General features: G+C 40.5%; 1 protein-coding gene and 1 long non-coding RNA gene across 2 annotated transcripts in view; both read left to right on the top strand.

The window, feature by feature from the left end:
* Positions 1-1,338, top strand: part of LOC116687757 (uncharacterized) — a 17,814-nt gene extending 16,476 nt beyond the window's left edge. Inside the window, exon 3 of the long non-coding RNA XR_004331626.1 lies at positions 1,053-1,338. This is a non-coding gene — a long non-coding RNA (uncharacterized LOC116687757). The remainder of the gene's footprint in view (positions 1-1,052) is intronic.
* Positions 1,339-7,797: 6,459 nt separating this feature from the next.
* Positions 7,798-10,535, top strand: LOC116687751 (elastase-1). The gene is made up of 8 exons (XM_032513349.1): positions 7,798-8,031; positions 8,267-8,364; positions 8,485-8,585; positions 9,029-9,154; positions 9,378-9,514; positions 9,600-9,742; positions 10,012-10,161; positions 10,406-10,535. Exons 1-8 carry the CDS (start codon positions 7,992-7,994, stop codon positions 10,415-10,417), a joined length of 807 nt encoding a protein of 268 aa, XP_032369240.1. The 5' UTR covers positions 7,798-7,991; the 3' UTR covers positions 10,418-10,535.
* The last annotated feature ends 3,606 nt before the right edge of the window (positions 10,536-14,141 follow it).

Below are 14,141 nucleotides of genomic sequence, written 5' to 3'. Positions count from 1 at the left end.
ATATATATATATATATATATATATATACCAGTTTCCATACATATGTATGCAACAAGAGGTTCATCTCCATAACTCTTTGTGAGGTTGAGTCTCCTTTAATATTTCATTTGGAAAACACTTGTGGTGAGAGTAAACACACATGCACATTATCCAATCTTTCCTCCCCTCTCTTCTCTCTTGTGTCCTCCTTTCCTTTCATCTCACTCCATGCAGATTGGCTTTTACTTTGGCCAAGGCTGCGTAGTGTGCCAACTAACTCAGTGGGAGCTGGCAGGGAATAGGAATACACTCAGGGGTCCCATTGACAAGTCTCTTTAGTTATCATTGGGCAAACAGGACACAGAGGGAGCAAGAGGCTCTTGACCCTGTTGATTTGAGCCTGTTTCCAGCCCACACCTAAACCAGCTTCCTTGCAACTCTTGTCTTGGTGCTGGGCCAGAGGATGACATCATCAGAAGGTGACAGACAAGGTCTTCATAGACAGATGGTCTTTAGATCATATAATCTATCTGCGGGTTCCAGTCCAGACAAATGCGTACTAGCCTACTGGGCAATGATCGTCAAGGATCAGTCAAGGACGCCTTTCCCAACATCAGCGGAACTTATTAAGCCTTGAGACAACCAATTTCACCATAGCTCTTTATGATGCATTTGACCAAGATACCTTCACCTTTGTGTGAAGTGATGTTGCACTGAGGCATGTGCAACTTTGCAAGGGTAATGCTTCTCAACTTTCCTGGCCTTGTAAAGCATTATCTGTTCCTGATTGAATCCAAGAGCAAATCATGCCAGGCTTTTGCTCAGCAGGAAGTTTACAAACCTTCATGCAATCGGCAACTGCCAAATAAGGAAATTGCCAGCAGAGTGTTTTTGAAATGGTCATTCTTGCCTTGATTGTCAAGTTTGTGACTAAGTGTTAAAATTGCTAAAAGCCCTAGCCATTCTATCTTAAGGCACTTTGATATTAGTGTCTGCCTGGCACAGATGGACATGGTGGAATGAAATTTGTGAGACAGAAGGTAATGTCATCTCATCACTGCTATTTCTACAAGGGATGCACCAAATCCAGATTTTTGGAGTTAGGCCGAATACCGAATCCACTGGTTCAGATTCTGCCGCATCTGAATACCGAGTCCTACTCCCATCACTAGTCCATTAACACAGTAACACAACAATGAATGTCCACAGGCTCTAAAATAAATTCTATGTAACAACTTAATGTTGAATTTACACTCTCTTTTCACATTGTGGGAAAGCTATGCCAGATGAGTGACAATTTTGTTTGGCAAATTTTCGCTAACCAGTGTATGATGAAGGCATGTTGGGTGGGTAGGGAGACTTATTTACAGAGAGAACAGCTGACAACCCGGGAGAGGCACTGTCTGGTTAACACAAGTTTTTGGCTGTGACTGTCCTTCCTTTGCTGTACTTGAAGTTGTTACATTTTTGGCTGCTGTCTGTGGATTCCTTCATGCACAACTTGCATTCTTTCGAATGTTTCATACGCAAATGTTTTAACAACGGCACTATTGTATATTCTTTAGGGTCCTTACCACCACAAGACAAATCTGTATTGCCAATTGAACATGTAGCTTTGGCTGAAAGTACTGCCAAACAACACTTTCTGCTCCTAAGTTCCATTTTCACTTTCTCACAGCATACTGCATTGAGCGGTCCACCTACGTAAACACCTTCCCATATTCAACGGTGGCGTCATTACGTAAATTCTTAGGTTCGGCAGAAACTCTAACCCGTCAAAAATCCCAATATTTGGCCAAATCCCGATCCGAATCCTGGATTTGGGGCATCCCTAATTTCTACCCCTTTTAGAGTCGTTGAATGTGTCTGAACGCGGGTAATTCTTCAGCGTCTCCAGGTCAATACAGCATTAGGTCTTTCCGCTCCAAGATTGATTCTTTGCCACTAGAAAAAAAAGTTTTTGAATCATCATCTACAAGTTTGTGCACTTATAGCCTCGGCCTCGATCTATGTTGAGTGCCATGAGAGATTTGGAGAGCTGGTTATGCAAGAACATTACACTTCTTTTGCACTCACTGTGTTGACATTTTAACAAATCTAGGCACCAGGCAAAACCAGTGAAATGTTCCAGCTATGGCCAAGCATGTTGGCTTTCAGGCAGATCCTCTTTTACCACTGATGTCCAGAAAAACACAGCTACATTTAGGCTTTTTTTATTTAAAAAAAGCTAATAATCGAATGACTTCTTTGTATTTTTCATGAGCAAAACAGCCTGCTGAGAATCGCTGCTAATCGCTGCATATTTGGTAATGACTTATGTTACTCCTACACTGTTTTTGAGTGATTGGCTGTTGTCCACAGCTGAAGCCCCATAATGCCACAGCATGGGACCTCCACCTCGGTCCTTTGCATACAGACTTCTACTCTCATGTGGAGTGCGAAAGAACATTTAACTTAGCCTTAAGTAGGAATAAATCCTAATGACTTCTTTTCATTGACAGCTAATTAAATATTCACATTCCGGCTTCAATTTAACCCGTCCACATCCCCTCATTGTCTCTTTCTCTCATTTCATTGGTGGTCTGCTGCACAGTATTCTGCTGTACTTGAGAGAAAGGCAAAAGTAAATGGTATTGTGTCTCTGCATGTATGAGATATGAGCTTAGCAAAATGGGCACCTAGTCTATAATATGACACAAAAGGAATTCGTTTTCATTGACAGGATAATTGAAAATTAAATCGCCAGCAATTACTTTTTATAGCTGACCACTAAAAGTGCTTATAGGGATACTTATTGTGAATGAATATTGAAATGCAGGATTTTTAAGTACGGTATTAAAATCGCACATGTGAAATGCCATAGAACGTTTTCAACACAATTAACAAGGAGACAGTTTTTTTTGCTCCAAGACAATTCTGAAAGAGACTTAAGGAATATTCTTGATAGAGACATTTTGATATTCCCTTTTTATGATTTACCAAGCAGCTGGCTGGCAGCATAGGCCCCAATCAATAGTTTAAACTCATTCTTTTAGCTCTGTAGGACAGTATGAAATACAGGCAAGAGCTGGGCAAAGCCCTCTACTACTCTTGGGAATGGATCAGCACCTTTCTTTTGGTGAAACCAGATGAAATACCGGTGTGTACCAGTCAAGGAGAAAATAAGAAAAACCTTTGTATCCTGCACCAACAAGTTTAGTTCACTGTAGGCTAGGGTGTAACGCAGCCTCGCTTCATATCATCATATAAATCTAAATCTTTTAAATGCAAAAGTCTGATGATGAATCATGTTTGGTTTTTAAGTTTATTTTTGGGCATTTTAGGCCTGTATTTGATAGGATAGCTGGGAAGTCTTGAAAGGTGAGAGAGAGAAACAGTGACATGCAGCAAAGGGCCGCTGTGTCAAGCCTGAGACTCTGTACATGGGGAGCACGCTCAACCAGGTGAGCTACCCCGGGACCCCATAATAAAACATTTTTAGCATGAAGGGGGTGATCATGTCTTTTTGAGTACAGTATGTGTATTCTATATGGAGCAAGAACAACATTGTGACCATCTATACACTCATAACACATATAACTCATACACACATAATTAACTTTCACTCATTGTGTAGACAGTAGTTATACATGAAAGTAATGTTGCACAGACCAGTGTTCTAAGATTGCACTTTATGTCTCTCTGTAGTTCCAATCGTCAGTGGTAAAGAAAAGTAAATGACAGAACACACAATAGATTTGGAAATACGAAGTTTGTTTAATGGCAGAACTGTGTTTTTAAACTCACATCGTCTTTAGACATCAAACAGCATAATTTCCCCACATGCAATCCTAACTGTTACATGCATGACTCGTACTGTATGTTACCTTTGACGGTTTATCATGTTGTGAAGAAAACTTGTTAGTAATATGAAAGAATTTAATTTGTGCAGTGACACATTGGGCTATAAATTAACAAGTTATTGTTATCACAACACACTTATTCAAACTGACGCTTTCTCTGTTAAACTGTGCTAATTGACGTTAGAGATTTTCTCTCTTTTCCCTTAGGGAATAATTATGTTGACAGCCACTGACAAGCATAAGTGTGCAGTGCAATAAAAACATGCTTTACAAAACAGCTGCACAAGCTCCCGTCACTGCTGTACTGTAAGTTGTTTTAATTAGATGTCCGTTTAACACTGATACCAACATACAGACAGCTTTTATTTTAATCACTTATTTAAATATTCCATATGCAGTTCATACTAAAGCTACTTTCATCTGTTTGTTGTTGGGTAAGGTGATTTCTTCCTGTTTTTTAAATTTTAATCATCATGTGTAGTCCAAGTTAGTGTCTGATCCTGAAGGCCCTCTAATGGCCCAACTCACACCGTGTGGCAAGGATGTCGCAACATGGTGTGTCAGTTTTTAATCCCCGTGCTCTTCCCTGTGTTACTCAGTGAGGGACTCCAGAAGCAGCAGCCTCCTTTTCCACTCCAGTAGACCTTATCGCTGCTGCAGCCAAGGGCCAGGACCCGACAGCACGGCGGCAGCTGAGACCGGGGCAGAGGGGGAACAAGGGAGAGGAAACACATACGCAGCTAGAGGTGAAAGCAGCACCAAGAAGACGGTGATGTATCAACGGTACTCCACATGATCAATCAGGCACTCGTAGCTACAGCAGATCATCGAATGTGCTACTGCACCACCTCGTCCCTGCCCCCCACAAACCACATCAGTCCCACAGCCTATATGGCACCTTTTTGCCAGATATATGGAGAGAGGCTAAAAACAGAGTGTTGAAGGACATGTATAATTGCAATTAAAGGTTGCAAACAGACCAGTGGATCAGATTTGCTGCTGTCACCCAGCAGGCATGTATAGAGTAGAGTGTGTGGGGATTAGTGCCATGGTAGGCAGTCATTAAGAGCTGCAAAATCTCACACATTATAAAGTATTTTAATGACAACTAACACCAAAGCCACTAACATATGTAAGCAGAAGTAGCAGTGTTACACTCTAAGATCAGAAGGAGATTAATTTCCCAACATTTCGTCCCTGCATTTCAATGAGATTCTTGTCCTAATGTTAAAATCCAACTGTCCTTATTGAGTTTTTGTTCTTTTGTCATCTTTCTCTGGTGTTGAAATTGTTGATGGCTGTACTACTCAACCTCCCCTGTTATTTATTATCTTTTCTAAAGTTTGTTTGGTGAACAGTACAAATGCTCATTAAAAGCAAGAGAGGGCTATGGACACAAAGGCCTGTTATATGTTTTAGGATATGGGTGGTTTTCTTTGGGAATCCAGGACTCCATGAAGAAAGAAAGAATGGATTGTTTTGGAAGTGACCGCAATAACAATGCAAAGGCCTTATGAGAAACAGCTGGCTCCATCCAAATTTCCTTTTTTGTTGAACTAAGGCCACCGTTGAACTAAGGCCTGTAGAAATAGCAAACTACAAATCAAAATATCTGTAGCTTAAAGATATATTTAATACATGTCTGGGCATATGTGAGTGTTGTGTTTACAGCTAGTTATTCTGGCCTCAAATGGCGGCACTATTAACAAAATAGGTCGGAATGAATAACACTATACTAACAGCATTAGTAGTTTTTTAATTTTAATGGGGTTTCGATCTTTTGGCTTTGCAATGGCAACAGTTTGAGCTTTTTAAACAGTGTCACATTGGCATAATCAACACTTGCTTTGCGATAACCCTGCATGGCAATCTATCACAGACCCAATCAGTGTATTCCATTAATATTTTTGGGAACCTCAATTTCCTGTCCATGTATGCGAGACATCTTTATGGGAACCAAATTGACTATTCATTAACGAGGGGAAGCTGTATCAAGAGCAAACATCTTTAATTAACACATCCCCAGCACTTCCTGTCTTTGATCTCCCCATTAGATTTATGCCTCTGCAAGAAAAGATTGGGCTGGCAGAAGGGTACACGAGGAGTTCGGAGGGGATGAAGACGCTCTGTGAGAAAATAGCAAAAGTGTGCAGCCACTGCTGATCAGGAGGTGTTGCAGCATTAGGACCTTTACCATGTGTGTCATGGGGCCAGCTCCATTACCAGTCCACGCGGCTATCTCTTTAATAGCCTGATAAGGCAATAATCCAGAATCCATACACTTTTAATGACTTTCTGTCTAATTAGGACTGCTTTATAAAAGACAGACACATCAGAGGCCTTCCCATTGTCCAGAAACCAATTGTTGGAGATATGAGCGTGACCACTTCGGAGCTAGCAAGTGGCTTTTAAAAAGTATTAATATATTTTACCTCAAGAAGTTCCGTGCAAAAGAAATCATCAAGTAATCCATGTGCGGCATACCTGTTCAATGTCATAGAAGTCAGAAGAGAGAAATCTTCTCAGTTAGCCTACATCTCAGTTCTCACACTGGATTTAAATCTTTCCAGTGGGGGATGTAGATTTGGACTCTGTGTTCAAATGATTGTAATCTCAATTTAGTATTACACCAAAATCTGTATTTACAACAGACATTTTATTAAGGTTTGGGTGTTGATACAGATCTGTGTCAGCTCTGTTTCACCTCCTGTGAAATACAAATGAAAGTAGAGATTGCGTGTGTTTGTTAGTCTTCAGCCCCATCTTGTGTTGGGCTGTGATACTGTCCTGTTTTTTCCATATTGCTATGGTATCCTATGTGCAAACAAATTAATGTACAATTTGACTTCCGTCCCAAATCAGCAACCGCTCTGTATCTTATATCAATAAAATGATAGTGACTGAAAAACATAAAAGTTTAATCGTAAAAATGTAAGAAGAAATTCCATTTCATAAACAGTTGCATTGTTTTGGTATCTCGTATTTCTTTATATTAAGAAATAAGAGAGAAAATGCTAGGAAAGGTCATCCAGTCAATATGCAGGAACTGAAAATAACCACAGTCCATTTTGTCTAGACTGAAAGTGAATATCCCTCCACCCTTTATTTATTCAGTACTTCAACTTGACTTGCTTGAGTATGAACTTTCTAAACATTTCTGAATTTTAAAACATTTCCTAAAACACACACACAGAATATTCTGTTTTAGGAAAAGTGAAGGACACAGTCCAAACTTATTTTCCACGATCATCATTGTTAGATTTAGATTAAAAAAATGTTTTAGGTATTTAGAGTGAAACATTATCTTCTCTAAAAATATTTGTTTCCTAAACAAAAATCTAAAAAGTTTCCTCAGCGCTTGAAAAAACACTTACTAAGTAACACGCTAAGTAACAGACAAAGACATCCACAGTTACTCAGCGGAAGTCACTGAACGATGCATGAAATGTCATATTAACAAGAACAATTTTTGTTTTCCATTTCAACAAGTATAGTACCTTAGATGTATGCCACTACAAATCGCTTGCACTATCAATGAGCATGTATTGTCGTTCTTTTTCTTTACTTCCTCTCAAGAGAGCCACATGGGACAAGAGATGGCGAAGGAACATGTTTCACCATGCTTACTTCATAATTCATTGTGGTTCAAATGGGCACATGGTTATTTTGGGATGGGAATGTTCTCAAGAAATTGCACTCTATTAAATCAGACAATTCATTTATGTAAGACTTCATATTGGAAAATAACAACAATTAACTCTTTGTAAATACATACATAAAAAGAATGAAAGCCCATTTTAGAAAACTAGTGAGACTAAGAGGTAACTCCTCCCCTTGAGGCCAAATTTCTTTTCCGTGGTTTTCCATTACTAGCACCAGAAATGGATGTGGTTGAGTTTATCAAACATGATAAATATGCCCTTCAAATCACCCTGACTCATGCCCTGCTGTGGTATATTTGTCAGTTTATGTGTCATTCTTTTCTACTGGTCAACGCAGGAGGTGTGTGGTAACCGACTGTGATAACATCATGTGAGACAGAACACAGCTGCACACCTGGCTTTCTGTCACAGGAACAACCGCACTTTTCCAGAATGAAGGTTGAGTGGAAGTATAAAAGAAAGAGAAAAGCATTCGTTCCTTGCAGAAACATTACGACACACTGCAGACATGCTCAGGTTTCTATTGTTGACAAGTCTCGCGGCCCTGGGTAAGAAAATGACAGCACACACAGCGATCTCTTTCTGTCTCATTCACCATCAGTCAGTCACCATCTCTGTCATCCAGTCAGTCACTTATTTTTTAGTTTAGCAAATATACAGGAGCTCTACATAATCTGCCCTACCGGTACTACCTACATTACCGCTCAAATTTCTCTTCCACTTTCTGTAGGTGGAAAGCAAACATGTATAAATCGTGCCCTCTGTTGTTATGTTTTTAACCAGTGCTGGCTGAGCTGGGGCCCCAGCCCAGGTACCTGAAGGACAGCTTTGAAAGAGTTGTTGGAGGTGAGGTGGCCAGTCCCAACTCCTGGCCCTGGCAGGTAATCCACTCTAACACAAAATCAAAAACTAAATGCACTGTTTCAGGAGAAAATTAATATTGGATTCTAAAAATTACACTTGTTTTTATAGATAAATCTGTTGTTTTCTCCCCCCTTTAGATTTCCCTTCAGTACAAATCTGGCAGCAGCTACTACCACACATGTGGAGGGACCCTGATTGAGAGAGGCTGGGTCATGACTGCTGCTCACTGTGTGGACAGGTAACACAGTGATTCACTCGAGCTTATGCATATACATAGTATCCTTTGGCTGTATGAGTTTTGGGTGCATTTGTGTACCTTTTGTAATTACTTTGACTTACTCTTATCCCAGTACAGATGTATGATTTATTTCAGTGTTTCCAAATGTCACCAGCATGAGAAAACCTCTAACAGCCTCATTTATAACTGTCATATACCAACGGCATTCATTTATTTTAGCAGAAAGAAAGAAATGCCTCTTAACAAAGAAATAAAGAAAACCAGGATTCATTAAATGGCATATTTTGACCTTTAGTTTATTTGTGTTTATTCAGTTTACTGTAATAAGAAATTATTGGGCTTCGCTGACTTGCAATTGCATAATTTAAGCCACAAGTAATCCTTGATTGTAAACAATATCGTGTTTCTCTTTGATGTTTTTTTTTTTTTTTTAAACATTACAGCGTTAGGACGTGGCGTGTCATTCTCGGTGAACATGACCTCAACATCAACAGTGGCAGAGAGCAGATCATGACAGTCAGCAATGTTTATATCCACCCCAAATGGGACTCCAACAGAGTGTCTTCTGGGTGAGGATTGTATTAATTCTTGCATTCATACAGTTTTAAGGATCTTCGACCTGCATTTTTGAGTAAGTTATGTTTTGAATGAAATCCATTTCTCTCTTTTCCTGGGATGGGGTAAGAACGTCATTTTAGAGAAGCGGTAGTGGTGTGTGCTCCCCAAGGAGTGTAGGATCTTTAAAAAGTCAGTTTTGCTTCCTCCTGTGTGATCCATGGATCTCTACCCCAGGTTCGACATTGCCCTGCTGCGTTTGTCCTCTCTGGCCACCCTGAACTCCTACGTCCAGCTGGGCTCTCTGCCCCCCTCCCAAGAGATTCTGCCCAACAACAACCTCTGCTACATTACCGGATGGGGACGTACTTCCAGTAAGTTGATTGCATGATCCGGTCAGTTTATAATGCTTTTCTGTGAGATCAATGTATCTCACCTTTCCAATATTACCTTGTCAAGCTGGTGGCAGCCTGTCTGCCCAGCTGAAACAGGCCTACCTTCCTCTGGTTGACCACCAGACCTGCAGCAGCCCGGCGTGGTGGGGCAGCACTGTCAAGACCACCATGGTGTGTGGTGGTGGTGGTGCAGAGGCTGGATGCAATGTGAGTTTCCTCCTACATTAGTACATATTTTGGAAATGTTGCTTGCTTAGTGAAATGCTACTGTAAAGTCGGATTATAAGGGACTTTTTTTTTTTTCTTGTGGAGTGATTAAGTTGGTGGAAAACATTAAGAAACACAATGAGGAGAAAGAAAATGCACAATTTAACCTTCCAATAAAAATACTATGCCGTTATTTATATTTTATATCCACAACTGAATCATTGTGTCCAACAAAACTGAAGATGCACTCTCTCTCTCGTTCCTCTCAGGGTGACTCTGGCGGCCCTCTGAACTGCCTTGTTAATGGAAAATACTACGTCCATGGTATTGCCAGCTTCGTGTCTGGTATGGGATGCAACGCGCTCAAGAAGCCCACCGTCTTCACCCGTGTCTCCGCCTACATCGAATGGATGGACTCTGTCAGTATTAGGGATATGTATTATTATCATATGTAATAACACTAGCTATAAAAAAAACTCATCAGTATATGAATGCTAATACAGATATAGCTGTTGTGGCATTAGGGATATATGTTACTATCATATGTAATAATATTAGCTATCAAAAACGTCATCAGTATGTGAATGCTAGTATAGATATAGCTTTTGTGACATGTCAGTTGCATATGATGTGTAATCATTGTTTGCTTCTTCTCTTTTCCAGATCATGATGTAAATGGACGAGTTATTTGTGGTGCAGCACACAAAGACTGGGAAAGCATTAGACCATGTTTCCATTAATGTGCTTTCTCATTTGTCTGGTCTCATCCTGCAAAATAAACATAATTAAACAAGTGATGGCTCATTTCTCAGAAAGTTTACGTAACCACGGTTATGTGTATCATTGGGAAGGTTACATTTCTTTTGCTTTAAAAATCAAACTGTCATCCTACACGCCAACAAAACGTGTAAAAAGGTTCACCTAAAAATACAAATTCCTGAATTTAATTTATGTAGCATACAACTGCTTAAATTAAAAGTGTGGCTACAGACTGTGAAAGTAAATATTCAGCACTGAAGGTTCTTAGAAATACTCCGTAAATCCAGGGTGATGTGGCAACACGCCGTCACACACTATCACAAACTGTGATAAAGTCTGAGAAGGACCACAGGTGCCTCTCTGACCACTGCCAAGCTCCGCAGAGGGTGCACATCAAGTTAAGGTCAACTCAGGGTATAAAAGAAAGTACATTTGGAAATGTGGAAACGCTGCAAGTCCTGCTTTTGTTTTTGCTATTCAGCATTCTCACACCACAGGTAAGACATATCAAGGCTGTACTGTAAATAATCCACTACAGAAGAATGCTTATAAACTTTAAAAAAAATAAAAGTTCACAAAGGCAAGCCAAACCATGTTTAAATAATGTTTTGATGAGCTTCTTCTGTGCCTCAGTGCCGGCTCAGTCTATGGGAGAGCAGCACTTCAGGAAGAGTAGGAGGTGGGAGGTGAGGAGGTGCTTTATCACTCCTCCTGCCAGGTACAGAATCACATAGCCAGATAGAAGCTGTAAAAAAAAAAGAAAAGAAAAAGATCATGCTGTGGAAAGCTCCATATATACGACATCCAGAAAGGAAAGGGTCCAAGTAAGAATGGACAAGTTTAAGTCATGAGGTGATTTCCAACGGGTTGAAATCCTTCTCTTGGCCACTTTAAGTCCATCACAAACAGCCTGTTTTTGAGTTTTAGAGAGCTGGAGGTCTGACCGATCATTCAGAATCAGAACACTGACAGTAACAGGTACAGGGTCATTAATCAGGGCAGATATTTTGGATGCAATATTGTTCCAGAACTGACCAACAGGAGAGAAATCCTAGATTACGTGACAATATGTACCTTGAACTTTAATTGGGCAGAACATGCATAAAGGGCTGTTAATTGTTTCCATGTAATGCATTTTAAGTTGTATAAACTCTTGATAAATGAAAGATGTGGAACATTTTAAGATTTGAATGCAGACAGAGAAAGGGAGACAGTCAGGTAGGCAGGCAGACAGATGGACAGAGAGACAGTCAGTCAGTCTGTCAGTGGAAATTGTGTCATGGTTGAGAAAACAGCAGGTGTGGTGCATAACTAGAATCTCAAGGATTGGCAGCACACTGATGGTTTCTGTGCTTCCCAGTCGAATACTGTAAACTGTCTTACTGAAGCTTCTTCACTTTGAGCATCCCAAGACTTTGCTAAAGCTGTGCACGTTATTTGTGTGGATAAAGTAAAAAATACTCCAATATTACGTTTTTTTAAAATGGTTTATGCTGTAAGAAAAAAATAGCATGTAACGTGTTTATAAAGATATTTCTTAACCACTCATTGCAAAAAAAAACGTGGTCTAATGCGGTTAATGGATCTGTCACAAAAACTTAATTTACAAATGTACAGTTACTTATTGACGTCTTCATTATAATACAAGTGTGAGGTCAACGTAAACCTATGAAAACAATCGATTTGAGAAGTTTCCTATAATGTTTTTAAGGTTGGAAGAAGTAATATTTGGTTAACCCCAGTGCTACTCTGATGGTTCCTATCACCATTTCTGTGGAGGAACACCGATCACGAACGGACGGGTCATGGCCGCTGCTCTGTGTGTGCAGGTAACAGATACAATTGGTATTACAAACCTTACATAGTTCTAATATAATACACTGCCTGGTAAGTGTTACATGCCCACCTTCTTTCACACCACCTGCACAAATATGTGTTTTCTGTTTTCTTTCTTGTCTTTGTTACTCACCTCTCTTGTAATGTTCTACTGTTGAAACAAAGAAACTAGCCCACGCTAAAACAGTCCTAGCTCTTTGCGTGTGGTCCTTGGTGATCTCATCCTGCAGCACAGCCATGACACAGAGCAACACAGGAGCGTCGTCATAGTGAATATCCATCCTGAACGGAACAACAACAGCATCTCCTCTGTCTAATTCTCATAGACTACATACAGAAAACATTTTTGGTAAACCTTTCTAATTTTCTTTAACATCTCAGTTTCACAGATGTTTAGCCTTGCTGTTAATTAGAGGCGGATTTTGATGAATTTGGTAGCTGCCCTTGATTATGACTGATATCTTCTGTTTGCACCATTATTTAAAGGTGCCCTTCCACACATATTTCATTGCTTTGTGGTAATGTCTGAAGTTCTACCATGGACTCTAACATTTTTTTTGTGGAAAAAATGCCTTGGCTACCTTGTTTCAAGTTGTTCTAGTGTAGCATAGAAAGCCTGCAAGAAGACTCGATTTGTGCCAGTTCTCATTAATATTTAATGAGCTAATCTGCTTGACTCTGATTGGCTAACAACTAGCCAATGAGAGCCTGGCTGTAAGCATCCTTTACCCAGCACAACTGGGCGAGCTGGGGAATTGTAATGAGCTCAGGCAAGAGGACGTCAGACTGACCAGCTTTTGTGATTGGCCTGATTTCTACTTTCTTCAGAGCCGACAGAGGCAGTAGCGGTTAATTTTCACATTCACAAGCCATAATGACCTCTTAAATCTGTCTCCTTTTGGCAAGATCCTTCCCCATACCCATGCTACATCACTGGATATGGACGCACATCCTGCACTCCTGTCCAGTCCTTATAAATCCAACAGTTTAAAATTCCATCACAAAGAAAGCAGAAGGAAACGGACTTCAGTGAAAATACATGCATCCGGCAGAATTTCCTGCGGCACCAGTGTAATCTCGGAGGTGGAACATCAAGGAAATAGTCAACCACAAAACTTGCATCAGCTCCGACTAGTGGGGCAGGACTGTCAAAACCACCACGATGTCTGTGTTGGAGGAGGCGCTCAGTCGGGATGCAACGTCAGTCTGGTGATGTGAACAATGTGAAAGTAGAGTGAAACATACTAATTAGGGGTGATCCGAGTATCCGGCTGAAACGAGTATCCGGTACGGATAAAGCACTTTTGCCGAGTACAAGTATTATACGAGTGATATGAGTCAATATCCGTGCTCAGATTGAAAACTCCTCGACTGGCCGCGCAGCGTTCGGTTATAATCACAGTGAAACGTTCTGTATATAGTTTGTTACCATGACAACACCATTGATCTGAAGCTCGATGCTTGTTGTGGGATATGGAAGAAGGACCCATATGCAGAGTAGCAAATGAACAGTTTGACAAGTTTATTGTCCAAAGTCCAAAGCGCAAGAGTAGTACGGGGAGTCAGGGAAAAACAAAAAGCCGGAGCACCAAGGCTGGAAACCACACAAAAGGTCCAAGGGCAAAAAACGGGCATCCAGGGAAACACGGGTCACAGGGAAACTGCAGGGGATACAGAGCACAAAGACAAGGAACGGGACAACAGGCAGATCAACAGCAAACTTGCAACTCACAGGAAGGCAAAGCTGGCAAACTATACCGGGCGACGGACAGACTGACAACAGGACAGGACGCACGACTGGAAT

The sequence above is a fragment of the Etheostoma spectabile genome, chromosome 4, assembly GCF_008692095.1.
Source record: "Etheostoma spectabile isolate EspeVRDwgs_2016 chromosome 4, UIUC_Espe_1.0, whole genome shotgun sequence".
Lineage (NCBI taxonomy): Eukaryota > Metazoa > Chordata > Actinopteri > Perciformes > Percidae > Etheostoma > Etheostoma spectabile.
This window is presented reverse-complemented; position numbering and strand designations above follow the sequence as displayed.